We start from the raw sequence: 13,730 nt of genomic DNA, 5'->3' as shown, positions 1-13,730 counted from the left end.
TATGTAAATGGGGGATATGTAACGGTGGCTAAACTCTGAAACATCTCAAGTTCGTGTGTTCTGATGTAATTATATATAGAAGGAAACGTAACATTGTACAATGCTTTGGGTACTTCTTATTTGGGATTGTATTGGACAGGAAAGAAACGCTTAATTATTTATGTAAATAAGTGTTTATGTCATAATTTTGACAAATTACTAATAATGCTGTTTATGTAATTTTTGGTTGATTGATAGGGACTAAGTCCCATTAACAGCTAGGGTCATTTAAGGACGGCCTCCCTTGTATGCAATGCGTGAATGCATGTCTACATGTTTCGTGAAGCTGTGGCATATTTGTGTTGTAATAGTGGGACTGTTGTCATTTGTATAGTGTTATCTCAGTGAATCGTGCCGCTGAAAATATCGACCAGCATGTCAATTTTATAGATTACAATAACAGTATGTCTCGTTCTGGGATAGAACCTGGAACCTTCTTCACAAGGTCAAATCAAAGGAGACGTTCGGAAGACCATGATATTCCATTTAGTCACCTTTTACGATCATGCCATGGTTACAACAATTAGAATTCTAACCCCCTACACGCAAGGCAATATTAAGTGTATTGAATAAGCAAAATTCAAAATGTATCATATAACATATAGTCCTTTTGTGTTTTACTATGTACAGGTCAATAACGCAAAATGATATCAATCCATAAGTTAACTTGTTTGTGAGAAGCACATTAAAACTGTGTAGCTTTTGTTATGATATCGTAATCATAATTACATTTTCTGCCCTGTCATTGTCAACAATGTCAACATCATAGGCTCTTATATACTGTAGGCCCTTACCATGTATGCTTACATCGTCGGCTTTTACAACGCGACTGGGTTTTATTAATTTAACGTCCTATTAACAGCAATCGTTATGTAAGGACGTGCCAGGTTTGTTGGTGGAGGAAAGCCGCAATACCCGGAGAAACACTACCGACAAGCAGTCAGTACCTGGCAACTGCCCCACATAGGATTCGAACTCGCGACCCAGTGGTGGAGGGCTTGTGGTATAATGTCGAGACATCTTAACCATTCGGTCACCCCGTGCTTTAAAACGCAGGTTCTTACATTGTAGAGTGTGGGCGAGTACATGAACATCGTGTGCTCTTACACTATAAACTCTTACATTTTAGGTTATTACACTGTATGCCGTTTCATTGTATATACATGTGATTTAAGGCACTTAGTATCAAACTTCAGGAAATTACCATGCTTCCTATGTTTTCATTAATTCACTTTTCCTTTTTTACATCGAAACTTTCACTTTTTGAAGGTTATAAACTTAGGCCTAAGTTTATTGTATTTAAAACGATGGTTGGTTGAATTAACATTCATTCATATTCTTTATTAGAATCCTTGGTTTTCTATCATGTGACATTTAATTTATTAAAAAAATCTTTCAATATCGTACCATGAAACCCTAGCCCTAACCCAAGTAAAACTGGATTTGAACACCGAAATATTGGTTGCATGCTTGTTAGCATGTCCCGATACGTTTCTTTTTTTTCATTTGAGAAAATACATGTGTGATAAAACATTTCTCTGTCAAAATCAATAACATTAAGGGATATCGTAACAATATAATGGAAAAAGTGTATGAAAATGTTATCACGATGCAATAAACTGGACACGTTGACTATTGGATTGAAAAACATAAATATACATATTGGGTGTGGTGCGACATGATCATGACAAAAAAAAATGGGAGAAACGCATTTATTTGAATAGTTGTCTTTTGAAATACAAGTAGATTCACATTATACGTTGTATAATGTACATGTAGGTCCAATAATATATAATCGTCCACATCGTTGTATCTATCACTTATACAATTTAACTTTGTATGTTATAGATCCACTTGTTGTCAAAATATCTTTACTTATTCGCTTATTACGATTTTCACATTAGTTCTTAAAGGCCCAATATCCGTATCTTTCTTATTTTTTTCATGATTTAGAAGAATGTAAATGTTGAAAAAAAATCCTGATGTAAATCATGCAGAAACAAAAAAATCGAAGTCATGATGAGCGATTACGATTCGGAATATTTTGATAAAAATCAAATATATATATTATACATCGCTAGGTGGGTCCCACATAGTCAAAAAACCCGAATTTAGCCGACATTGTAACGTCGTTGCGGAGACCGTCATATGACTACGTAACTACGTAACGTCTGTCCGAAGTCTTCCGAAAACGGGTCATGAACTTTCCGACTTCCGTTCGGCAATAATCGTAACTTCTATGGCGACAAGTTTAAAATGAAGGCATGTTTACATGTATCACTCCAGGTTCCAGGCAACTGCTGTACCAAAGTTATTAAAAAAAAACCATTATAAATATTCTTTAATATATCTTAATTCAACTACATCTACAAATACTAACAATATCGGAGTCGAATTTAACTTGAATTTTTGTTGATAGTTACGTATAGTGTGGCTTTAATTGTTAAAAAAGGTAATTTTGTGTCGTACATTTTGTACACGAACAAAACTACCAAATCAATGTCTTTTGGTTGTATGAACACATGTTCCATCAATCTATAATATAATAATACGGGAAACAAATATTGACCTATAACAGACGAACAACCAATAAAACCAAGGATTACTAAGTGATATGTACACAATCGTGTGTAACGATCGATATTAGTGGTGTGACACCTTCATCGTATGATCCCTTCAAACGAGGATTTGTCCGTGCTCCAAATTATCATTTTTTAAATTGTTCGTCGTCGAAACAGCGCAAAAAGACATTCGTCTGAACTATAAAGCTAAAATATGGTTAAATAGTGCACTATTTATTTTACATAAATCAATGTTCTTATTTTACATAAATCCTTAGTTATCTTTCAATAAACGATTTCTCCCTACAAGTATTTCCGCTTCCGGCGACACCGGCCAACGAAGCGAGGAAGATCTGTCATCACTTGCAACCTTTGATCAATCACTGTTAGCCACGTTGCAAGTTGAAACAAAACATTGTGATAACGATTATTTCAAGGACTACGTGTAATATACATTGAACCGGAAGAGAGATATACCCAAAGGCAACGAGGAGAGCTCAAGCGTGATCAGATAGGACAAAGAAGGAGAAAGGTAGGAACTCAAAATATTGTTTACACATTGTTTACAAGTTGTAAAGCGTCGTTTCTGCATGGACGTACTTTCACTTCTGGTGTATTTTATATTGTGGTCATCACGTGTTTTAATAGTTGACAGGTATAGTAGATTGTCACTTACCAAACTGGAACACTTAAGCTTGTAAAAATGTTTGATGTTTTCATAATATATTATTGCACACGTATTTCACAAATAAATACCTTAATTTGCATTTCATATTTTGTTATAAATGTGTCAGTAGTTCATGTACTCATGCCACTTACTTGCTAAGTACCCAAAAAATAAAAAAAAGTTTCTAAAAAATTGAGATAATAATAAATCATGCTTGTAGATAACCACCATAAGAGAATGATTTATAAAATTGTCACAGTTACTACATGTCAATTAAGTTACTTAAAGTTTGCTTAGGGCAGTTTAGAGTTATATTGTTAGTTTATTCAAGGATTTATAAGTGATAAGAATTCGTCACTGTCTCTTTACACTACTTAACACCACGCATGATGCCTAGGAACCGAGAATAAAAAACATTTTTCTCAACAAATACTTGATTTATTGAGTCAAATGAAACACCAATTTAAACCTTAATAAATTTCACAACTTTTAATCCGTGCTTTGAGGAGGGTAGATTTCGAAGAAATGTCATGTAAATTTTCATTAAAACATTATGATATTCATGTAATGACGGCCCGCTTCAGAAAGTAAGATGGTAACCCTCGCACCGCAAGCTGTATCAAAGGTTGTGCTGGCGGATATAAAAAGAAAATCAGTCGTCCCCCAACGTTATGATCAGTGCACAAACACAAAAGCGTTGGTGACATATATGTTCAAAACCCCCAGTGATTTATCCTTATCATCTACCTAGTTTGTTTGTTTTGTCAAGTATTTTAAATGTGTTCCATTTTGGGTAGCGTTGCGTTATTGAGAAGTAAAGAGGATGCAAGTGTGTAGCCAAACCAAACCCTATTAATTTGTATATGAAACATATTTCGGTCTCGTGTAAAATGCACGTTATCAGGTTATTTGATGAAATGGTAGGAGCCCAGATTCATCCAGATTTTGAAAGGTATAGATTTAGCTACTATTTTAGGCTTTCAGCATAAAAGCATGCGCATATCACATCTCTTTAAGCTGACAAAAGTGTAGTATATGACTAGTTTCAAGTCAACCTTAGCATTGAAATGAATATACATGTACATACATTGTATACATAAGGAGGGGGGAGGGTGGTGGCAGAAAATATACATGTTCAGACTGGGGGTAAAATACAGGAACTGCCAAACACTAACCAGATAAATGCTACAATGATAGGACAATAGTGGTGTTCCGATTAATCGAGTTCGTCAAGTATCGTTGGTTTGTGGTGTTTGATCGATTAATTGAAGAAATCTGTAATCGAGTTTGTCGGAATTTTAAGACACCATGATAAACGAAAGTATAAAGTTAGCTGATCACTAATATAAAACATGCAACAAAATCATAGCCAACCTGTTAAAACCATTCCTTTGTGTGTGGTCACTCATATCATTTCAAATTTTAAGCGTCAAGACGAATTGAAGAGCACATAAGCACAACGTAGTAATGTAAACATTCAGATGAGCACTATTTGTGAAGAAAACATGACAGCACAGAGAGGCCTTGCGATCGTGAGCCTTTGACGGAAATCTTTATGTGAGACTTGTTTATACATCAAGGAAAAAAATAATCAATTTTAATCGATCATCGATTAGTTAATAAAACTGATAATCGACCATAAAATTTCAACCGATTCCAAACACTATAGGACAAGTTGGTCACAAGTTGTTTCCCCACTATCTATATCATACAATTTTTATGTATATAGCGTTCATCAGACTGACGCCATTTGTTGTTTGTACACAGAATGTGGTAATATAATAATTGGCTTTACCTTCAGCACTGACAGACTTTAATTGTCTAAATGATAGCCCACTGTCAATGTTAGTCATCCAGGTATATATACAAATTGCAAATATTGTACAATGTAAAAATTGTAGCTAGGTATATATATTGTCATCCTCAGGGTTTAGGGTTATTATCTTTGTTAGAATATCATGGACCAGCCCATAGTATAATAAAACCTCTGTGTGTGACAAAAGATGAGACATGCAGGTAGTTCGGTCATTTGATGTACAAATGCTATATCAAAAGAATCTAATAACATAAATGTCTTTGAAGCATGGTGATCACTGTCTGTATGTTTGTGCAGGTCTTTAAAGCTGTTGTATAGCACTGAGTTATTTAACCCTATTTTGCACACATGAAGCTGTCTTATAACACTGAGTTGTCTCCCCCTCTTGTTATTTTACAGACATGAAGCTGTTATATAATACTGAGTTGTTTCTCCTATTTTATTACAGACTTGAAGTTGTTGTATAATACTGAGTTATCTCCCTTATTTTACAAACATGACACTGTTGTGTACTGAGGTTATCTCCCCTATTTTACAGATATAAAGCTGTTTTACATTACTGAGTTATCTGCCCCTGTTTTACACACATGAAGTTGTTGTACAACACTGAGTTATCTTCCCTATTTTACAAACTTGACACTGTTGTACAACACTGAGTTATCTGCCCCTATTAAACTCATTAAGTTGTTGTATAACACTGAGTTATCTCCCCTATTTTACAGACGTGAAACTTAAGCTGTTGTATAAAACTGAAGTTATCTCCCCTAAATTTATTATACACAAATGAAGCTGTTGTACAACACTTAGTTATCTGCCCCTATTTTACACATATGTACTGTTGTAAAACACTGAATTATCTGCCCCTTTTAAACACAAGTTTGAAGTTGTTGAATAATACTGAGTTATCTCCCCTATTTTACATACTTGAAGCTGCTGTAAAACACTGAGTTATTCCCCCCTATTTTACATATATAAAATTGTTGTATAATACTGAGTTATCGCCCCTATTTTACATACATGAAGCTGTTGTACAACACTGAGTTGTCTGCCCCTATTTTACACACATGGAGTTGTTGTATAATACTGAGCTATCTCCCCTATTTTACACACATGAAGCTGTTGCATGTCACTGAGTTATCTCCCCTATTTTACACACATGAAGCTGTTGCATGTCACTGAGTTATCTCCCCTATTTTACAGATATAAAGCTGTTGTGTTCCACTGAGTTATCTGCCCCTATCTTACAGATATAAAGTTGTTGTACACAGTAATAAAGCTGTTGTATAATACTGAGTTATCCCCCTATTTTACAGAAATGAAACTGTTGTGTTGCACCATTCTATTGTTGGCCGTCTGCCACTGGAGCTGTGGAGAACAGGAGCACGCTCATCATGGTAGTCACCACACTCAGTCAGATTCTCACCATTTTGATGATGGTGGAGAGCACAACCCACACTTCGACCATGAAGCAATTTTAGGTTTGTATCTGAATGGCTCCATAACAGGATTTAGACTAAGAAAGAAACTACAGGTACAGATATAGCGGTAAATATATTTATTGTGACTCATATATACGTGACACCCCTTGGAATTAGTAGATTAAATTTGATATTCTCCTAGTCTTCATGAAAAAGATTGTATATTTTTATATTTTTAAAGCTCTTTCTCACTTACAATCACTTAACCATTTTGTTCTGTCTTTATGTTTAACAGGATCCAAGGAGCTAGAAGAAGAGTTTGATACACTGGCCCCTGAGGAGGCCAAGAGGAGGCTACGACTGCTCTACCAACAAATGGACGAGGACAGGGACGCTTTTATCACTGAAGAGGAACTCACAAAATGGGTCATGGGCTCATTCAAGTAAGTCCTCAACATGATTGGCTTTGTGTCTCATTACATGATTATTGCCCTAGTTTAACATGATTATTGGCGTAGTTTAAGATGGTTATTGGCGTAGTTTAAGATGGTTATTGGCATAGTTTAAGATGATTATTAACCTAGTTTAACGTGATTATTTGGCTATATATATAGTTTAACATGATTATTGGCCTAGTCAAACATGATTATCGGCCTATTTTATAATCAAGATAATTTTTTTTTATGCAACACCAAAAATTTTCCTCTGATGGAAGGTCAAGGTCAGTGTAAGATACATGGTGACATTCTGATAAACACACATGTAGTGGTTGTTTATGTCTACATTACTTTTCTACAGCTTCATTTTGATTCAGCTACTTTCATTTTAACTATGAGTTCACATTAGTGGTAATATTTCAGCCTATTTCATCGTTTTGTCTCCGTTCACAGGAAGCTTGATTCAGAAGACTCATTGGAAGAATTTGAGAAGCAGGATAAAGACAATGATGGCAAACTGACTTGGCGTGAGTACATCAGCGAAGTGTATGGTTACAACCCAGAGGACATGGAAGATTTCAATAAACTCACCGACGAGGACCTTGAAGACTTCAACCAGGTAAATGGTATAGTCACCTAAATTATAGAAACTTATATGTTAAAGATCTAAACAGTGGCAGATCAGAGATGATATTTGGGCTTCATTCAACTTATTTTGGTGTCAATATTTTCCAGGTAGTATCAGACGACCATGAAAAGTTTAAAATCGCCGACGTGAACAAGGATGAGGTTTTAGACGCAGAAGAATACAGAGCCTTTACACATCCATATGACTATGAACACATGCATGATATAGAGTTGGCCCGAGCACAGAAAGATTACGATAAAGATGGAGACGGATTTATTTCTAAATTAGAATTTGTGAAGAAAGGTAAGTATACTTCGATTCATGTAAAGGAATCTGCTATAGCTAAATCGTTGAGCTTTTTTTTGGTGAAATCTGTTTACATCCTTTAAGCTATCATGATTATGTTCATGTGTTTTGTTGTTTTGCCCCTTTTGTCTTTATCATGCATGTTAACTTTTCAGACGGTGAAGCAGAACGGGAGATAGAGATTTACGAGGAGGAACAGTTTAGTACATATGATAAGGATGGGGATGGCAAACTTAACCGTGAGGAGATCATGGAATGGGTGTTACCTAGCAACAGGGAAGCTGCCATAGAGGAGGCTCAACATCTTATACAGCACGCAGATACAGACAAGGATGGTAAACTAACAGAGGAGGAAATGGTCGATAAACACGATGAGTTCGTTGGCAGTCAGGCTACAAATTATGGAGGATATTTACCAAAGGATGAGCTATAGAAAATACTCTAGGTTTAGTTTATGTTTTTATTTCTGAAGTTTTTGGGTTTTTTTCTCTGAAAATTTTATTCTGTTATACCAAATAAGTCTTTATCCATTATACTATTGAAGTGTTCTAGCTTTTGACAAACTTTTTATTTTAGGTGTTCACCTAAATGAATTATTATGAGGTAATAATTTTGAGGGTAAAAAATTTGCGAATTACTGATGAAAACCTTATGTCGGGGGTTTATTTTTGAAAATCATATTTGTGGCATTTTTGTCAATCTTATGTTTAAATGTGTGTGACAAGTAAAATAAATTTTTTTTAAATGCAAGTTATCAAATTTCGCAAATTTGAATGAATCTGTGAAGTACCTAAAGTACAGTATTTATTCCTTCAATATGCATTGTATTACATGTATGTAATTTGCTAATTAACATGCTCTGGAGATGTGTTATGAGGAATATAAATTTTACTTTCAATTGATCAAAAACTTTTTGTACATGATAAGATAAACTCAATCACAGGGTATTGTAGAGAATATTTGAGTTACTACGGTGACCTGATAAGATCAAAAACAATTTATTTTTTAACCTGTTACACAAATTTACCTGGTAAATTTTGTAAAATACAAATATGAATAGGTATTGTTTTGATAACTTGGTTTTGTATTGTTTTTTGTCTGAATAAGAAAAATACATTCCAGAATAACTTATATATCAAAGAACAAATTTTCCCTTTTTAATGAATTCTGGTAATGTACATGTACACTGTATAAGGATTTAGACATTGTTCTCATTCTGGTGCTTGAGTAGTATGAAGGTTACATCTCAGTACAGTGTAATTGGACCATAGTTTGAGATGAAAATATATTTATATATTTATTTATTTTTGGGAAGGGATCAATGCCATAACTCTTTCCTCTACTACGTCTACCAAAGAAATGCGTTTTTTAAATACAAGACCAAACTTCCTCTAAGCTATGTGTACTTTCTATATTGTTGTATGTTATGATAATTTTATACTTTTTAACTACTTTTTACTACACAAATTAACATTTTATTTTTCCATTAAGCTTGGATTTACCGGTTGTATTAATGCAATAGGAAGACATCATTCATCGCTTTATTTAGTATTACATGTAACACAAAAATTTAGAAATCAAAGCTTGATTTAGTATTAAATCAGAAATAAGAAATCAAAGCTCGATTTAGTATTAAATCAGAAATAAGAAATCAAAGCTCGATTTATTACAATAGTAACAAATACTCTTTTTTAAGTCTTGTTTACAGACTTCTCTAATATCATTGTAATTTTTTTTCAGTTTTTGTTCTCTCCCCTTAATTGTATAATCTGTTATTAAGAATGCATGAGTGATTTGATGTAAACCTGGTAGTGGATCATGCTTTAAAACCTTGAACTGCACATGAACACCCTCATATTGCTAAAGCCTTGTACATGTATGTTGTCTCAACCCTTGTTATATTGTAACCATTTGGAGGTAAATGCACAGAGTATTCCTAGCACTAGGAAGAAGTTAATTTTGAGAATCACTCCACTGCTGACAAATGGTAATTTTTCACTATCAAAAACAGGTGCAGAAAATTTTGTATTTTTCTTCAGTTACAAAAGTTACTTATTTTACACCATTACCACCATTGAGCTTCTAATTTTACTTCAAGTTAAATATATGAAAAATCATTAATTGCATCCCGAAAAAATTCCGTGTCACTATATCCTATATGGAAGGAAGCACTGATTGTGCATGCATCAAAGGCGAAATAAATTATTTTATATTATTTCTTGTGTTAATTAGACATATATATACATGATCAAACACCAATTAGTGTTCAACTGATTAATATCATTTATGCTTTGTCGGCGGTGGAGCATCTTTAATTATGAGAATCAATGTTGGTAATGTTATTTAAATGTGATACCAAATACATCACTGAGCATTATACAACACTAAGATCCTGATTTGTAAATACATATGTAGGATAAATTCAGTTGGTTTGACCAAATGTTGACATTTGTAATTACAATTATCGTTTTTATTCTGGACATATTTGAAAGTTGATGTTGAATGATTGTATTTGTGAAAGTTATGCTCTGTTACATGGTTGTTTATCAAATAATGTACAAGTGAATCGTACTGATGTCCATGTGAGATACACATACATGTTCAATAGCAAACTACACATACATGTTCAATAGTAACTACACATACATGTTCAATAGTAACTACACATACATGTTCAATAGTAACTACACATACATGTTCAATAGCAACTACACATACATGTTCAATAGTAACTACACATACATGTTCAATAGGAACTACACATACATGTTCAATAGCAACTACACATACATGTTCAATAGCAACTACACATACATGTTCAATAGCAACTAACACATACATGTTCAATAGCAACTACACATACATGTTCAATAGCAACTACACATACATGTTCAATAGCAACTACACATACATGTTCAATAGCAACTACACATACATGTTCAATAGTAACTACACATACATGTTCAATAGCAACTACACATACATGTTCAATAGCAACTACACATACATGTTCAATAGCAACTACACATACATGTTCAATAGCAACTACACATACATGTTCAATAGCAACTACACATACATGTTCAATAGCAACTACACATACATGTTCAATAGCAACTACACATACATGTTCAATAGCAACTACACATACATGTTCAATAGCAACTACACATACATGTTCAATAGCAACTACACATACATGTTCAATAGCAACTACACATACATGTTCAATAGCAACTACACATACATGTTCAATAGCAACTACACATACATGTTCAATAGTAACTACACATACATGTTCAATAGCAACTACACATACATGTTCAGACTATACATGTTCAATGAACTACACATACATGTTCAATAGAACTAACAAATGTCATACATGTTCAATACATGTTCAATAGAACTACACATACATGTTCAATAGAACTACACATACATGTTCAATAGCAACTACACACATACATTTCATACATGTTCAATAGCAACTACACATACAGTTCATAGTTCAATAGAACTACACATACATGTTCAATAGCAACTACACATACATGTCAATAGCAACTACACATACATGTTCAATAAATACATACAGTTCAATAGCAACTACATTTCAAAGAACTACACATACATGTTCATGCAACTACACATACATGTTCAATAGCAACTACACATACATGTTCAATAGTAACTACACATACATGTTCAATAGCAACTACACATACATGTTCAATAGCAACTACACATACATGTTCAATAGGAACTACACATACATGTTCAATAGTAACTACACATACATGTTCAATAGCAACTACACATACATGTTCAATAGCAACTATATATACATGTTCAATAGCAACTGTGCAATGATATCAAATAAAACAGTTATTTAATTATATTCCATTTTCATTGTTTCTTCTTTCAATCAAGGGCGTATACTTATAAATCTTTGTTTCAATTAATTCACAGTCAGTTATATTACATTTCTGTAGTTATTTTTTTTTGAATTGCTAGATGACGACCACACAACCATATCAGTATGAAAACATCACAAGTCTAAAGCCACAGCCATGCTAAGAACTTGTTATAGAACGACGCATTCTGACCAGGGTTAATTCCCTTCATGTTGCTCGTCATTTTTATCCGAGTCCGCTAAACCTGTCATTGTTTTAACGCCAAGCATTTATAAGTGAGAAGGATTCGTCACTGTCTCTTTACACTAATAAATACCACGCGAGATGCCTATGAACCGAGAATAAAAACCATTTTTCTCAACAATTACTTGTCTTATCGAGTAAAACGAAACACTAATGTAAAGTTAAATAAATTTCACAACGTTTAGTACTTGCTTTAAAGACCGAAGGTTTAGAAGAAATGTTTTAAATTTTCGTTAAGAAAAATGCGACACCTCATGAAATGACAGCACGCATCAGAGAGTAAGACAATAACTATCGCCAACGCAATCTACATCATCAATGGCTGCGCCGGCGGATATCGAAGGAAAATCAGTCGTCGCCCAATGCAACGTCACGGTCAGTGCACAAACGCAAAAAGCTCCAGCACCGTACTTGCCCAAAACCCTATGTGACTTATCCTTCTCATATACGTCATTGTCTTTCGCCTAATATACATGTATAGGCAAAAAAATCAATAAATCAATAGCATTACCAAGAAAGGGAAACAAATTAAAGACTAATTGCACCTTTCATTGCCATATTCGATTGAAAGTAGAACCCAGTAAGTATTTGGGAGTGACAGTCATGATAGACCTTAAATGGAACACATATATCGACATTGTAACTTCCAGGGTAAGCAGAACCATCGGATTCTTTCGTCGCAACATGAGGGGATGGAAAACATCAGCAAGGCCAAGAGCGTATCAAATACTGGTAAAGCCACACTAGAATATGCCTCGTCAGTCTGGGACCTTTTGACAACCATACAAATCAATCAAACCAACACAATGAGGTTAGATTTACGAGTGGAAATTACACAAATAGAAATCCTGGCACGATGACAACATTACTACAGCAATTTGACTGATAACCACTATCAATTAGGAGAGCTATGATTTACTGCCAATTAGTAGCTATTCCTTCCCAACACTCCCTTGTCCACAATGATCTTAATCATCCTGGAGAGATGTCTAAACAACATCAATTTTCCTAAAACCATCCGAGACTGGAAAAGATTTCTTGAATCATCCGCTGAAGAAACCAACCTGGATGGATTTTACAACAAACTAGGCAGACTACCACCGTCCTAGTTTGGAGCGATATGAGGCACCTGACGATTTAACTGTAAATACATCTACTGTTGGTTTTTAGCCATTGCGTAACACCCTTTGGAGTGTCAAATTATATAATAGAAGGAGAATATTCACTGTGCTATTTAGGCGATAAAATGTGTCGTGTTCACTTTGTAGTGCTCCGATACTAAGGCACACCACAATAGAGATCGAGTAACACACAGCCCCCAGTCGTATACGGAATACAGACAAACCATGCACCTTCCAGACGATCTCGGTCTCCGTAGAATCTAAAGCCTTCTTATCACAGGAGCGAAAGCTTACTGAAAAGGAGATTTCTCGCAACAAGACAACGTTAAAAAATCGACTTTAAAAGAAATGGCATAGAAGACGTTGGAGCAACAAGAGTATTCTGTGAATCTGGATGGTTAAGTTACTCATCATAGCATTCATATCGGATATGATTAAAAACATTAAGAATATCGTCATGTTTCGTACAATTGTATGGAACAAGGACATATCTTACTGTGCTTTTAAAAAACTTCTGACTTTTTTTCCTGTGATGTAATAGGTGACATCAATGTAGCAACCGACAGCACTTACTACG

The 13,730-nt window shown here is 34.4% G+C and overlaps 1 protein-coding gene across 1 annotated transcript; it reads left to right on the top strand.

Moving 5' to 3' along the window:
- The first annotated feature begins 2,907 nt into the window (after nt 1-2,907).
- LOC138325070 (reticulocalbin-2-like) lies at nt 2,908-9,838 on the top strand. The gene is made up of 6 exons (XM_069270451.1): nt 2,908-3,132; nt 6,397-6,561; nt 6,797-6,944; nt 7,392-7,557; nt 7,674-7,869; nt 8,028-9,838. The coding sequence occupies exons 2-6, from the start codon at nt 6,399-6,401 to the stop codon at nt 8,303-8,305; spliced, it is 951 nt and encodes a 316-aa protein (XP_069126552.1). The 5' UTR covers nt 2,908-3,132; nt 6,397-6,398; the 3' UTR covers nt 8,306-9,838.
- The last annotated feature ends 3,892 nt before the right edge of the window (nt 9,839-13,730 follow it).

Source organism: Argopecten irradians, chromosome 6 (assembly GCF_041381155.1).
Source record: "Argopecten irradians isolate NY chromosome 6, Ai_NY, whole genome shotgun sequence".
NCBI classification, from domain to species: Eukaryota; Metazoa; Mollusca; class Bivalvia; order Pectinida; family Pectinidae; genus Argopecten; species Argopecten irradians.
This window is presented reverse-complemented; position numbering and strand designations above follow the sequence as displayed.

Coding starts and splice junctions, on each gene's coding strand:
- LOC138325070 (XM_069270451.1), top strand. CDS start 6,399: ATGAAACTGTTGTGTTGCACCATTCTATTGTTGGCCGTCTGCCACTGG. Junction 6,945..7,391: donor TGGGTCATGGGCTCATTCAA/GTAAGTCCTCAA, acceptor CTCCGTTCACAG/GAAGCTTGATTCAGAAGACT. Junction 7,558..7,673: donor ACCTTGAAGACTTCAACCAG/GTAAATGGTATA, acceptor AATATTTTCCAG/GTAGTATCAGACGACCATGA.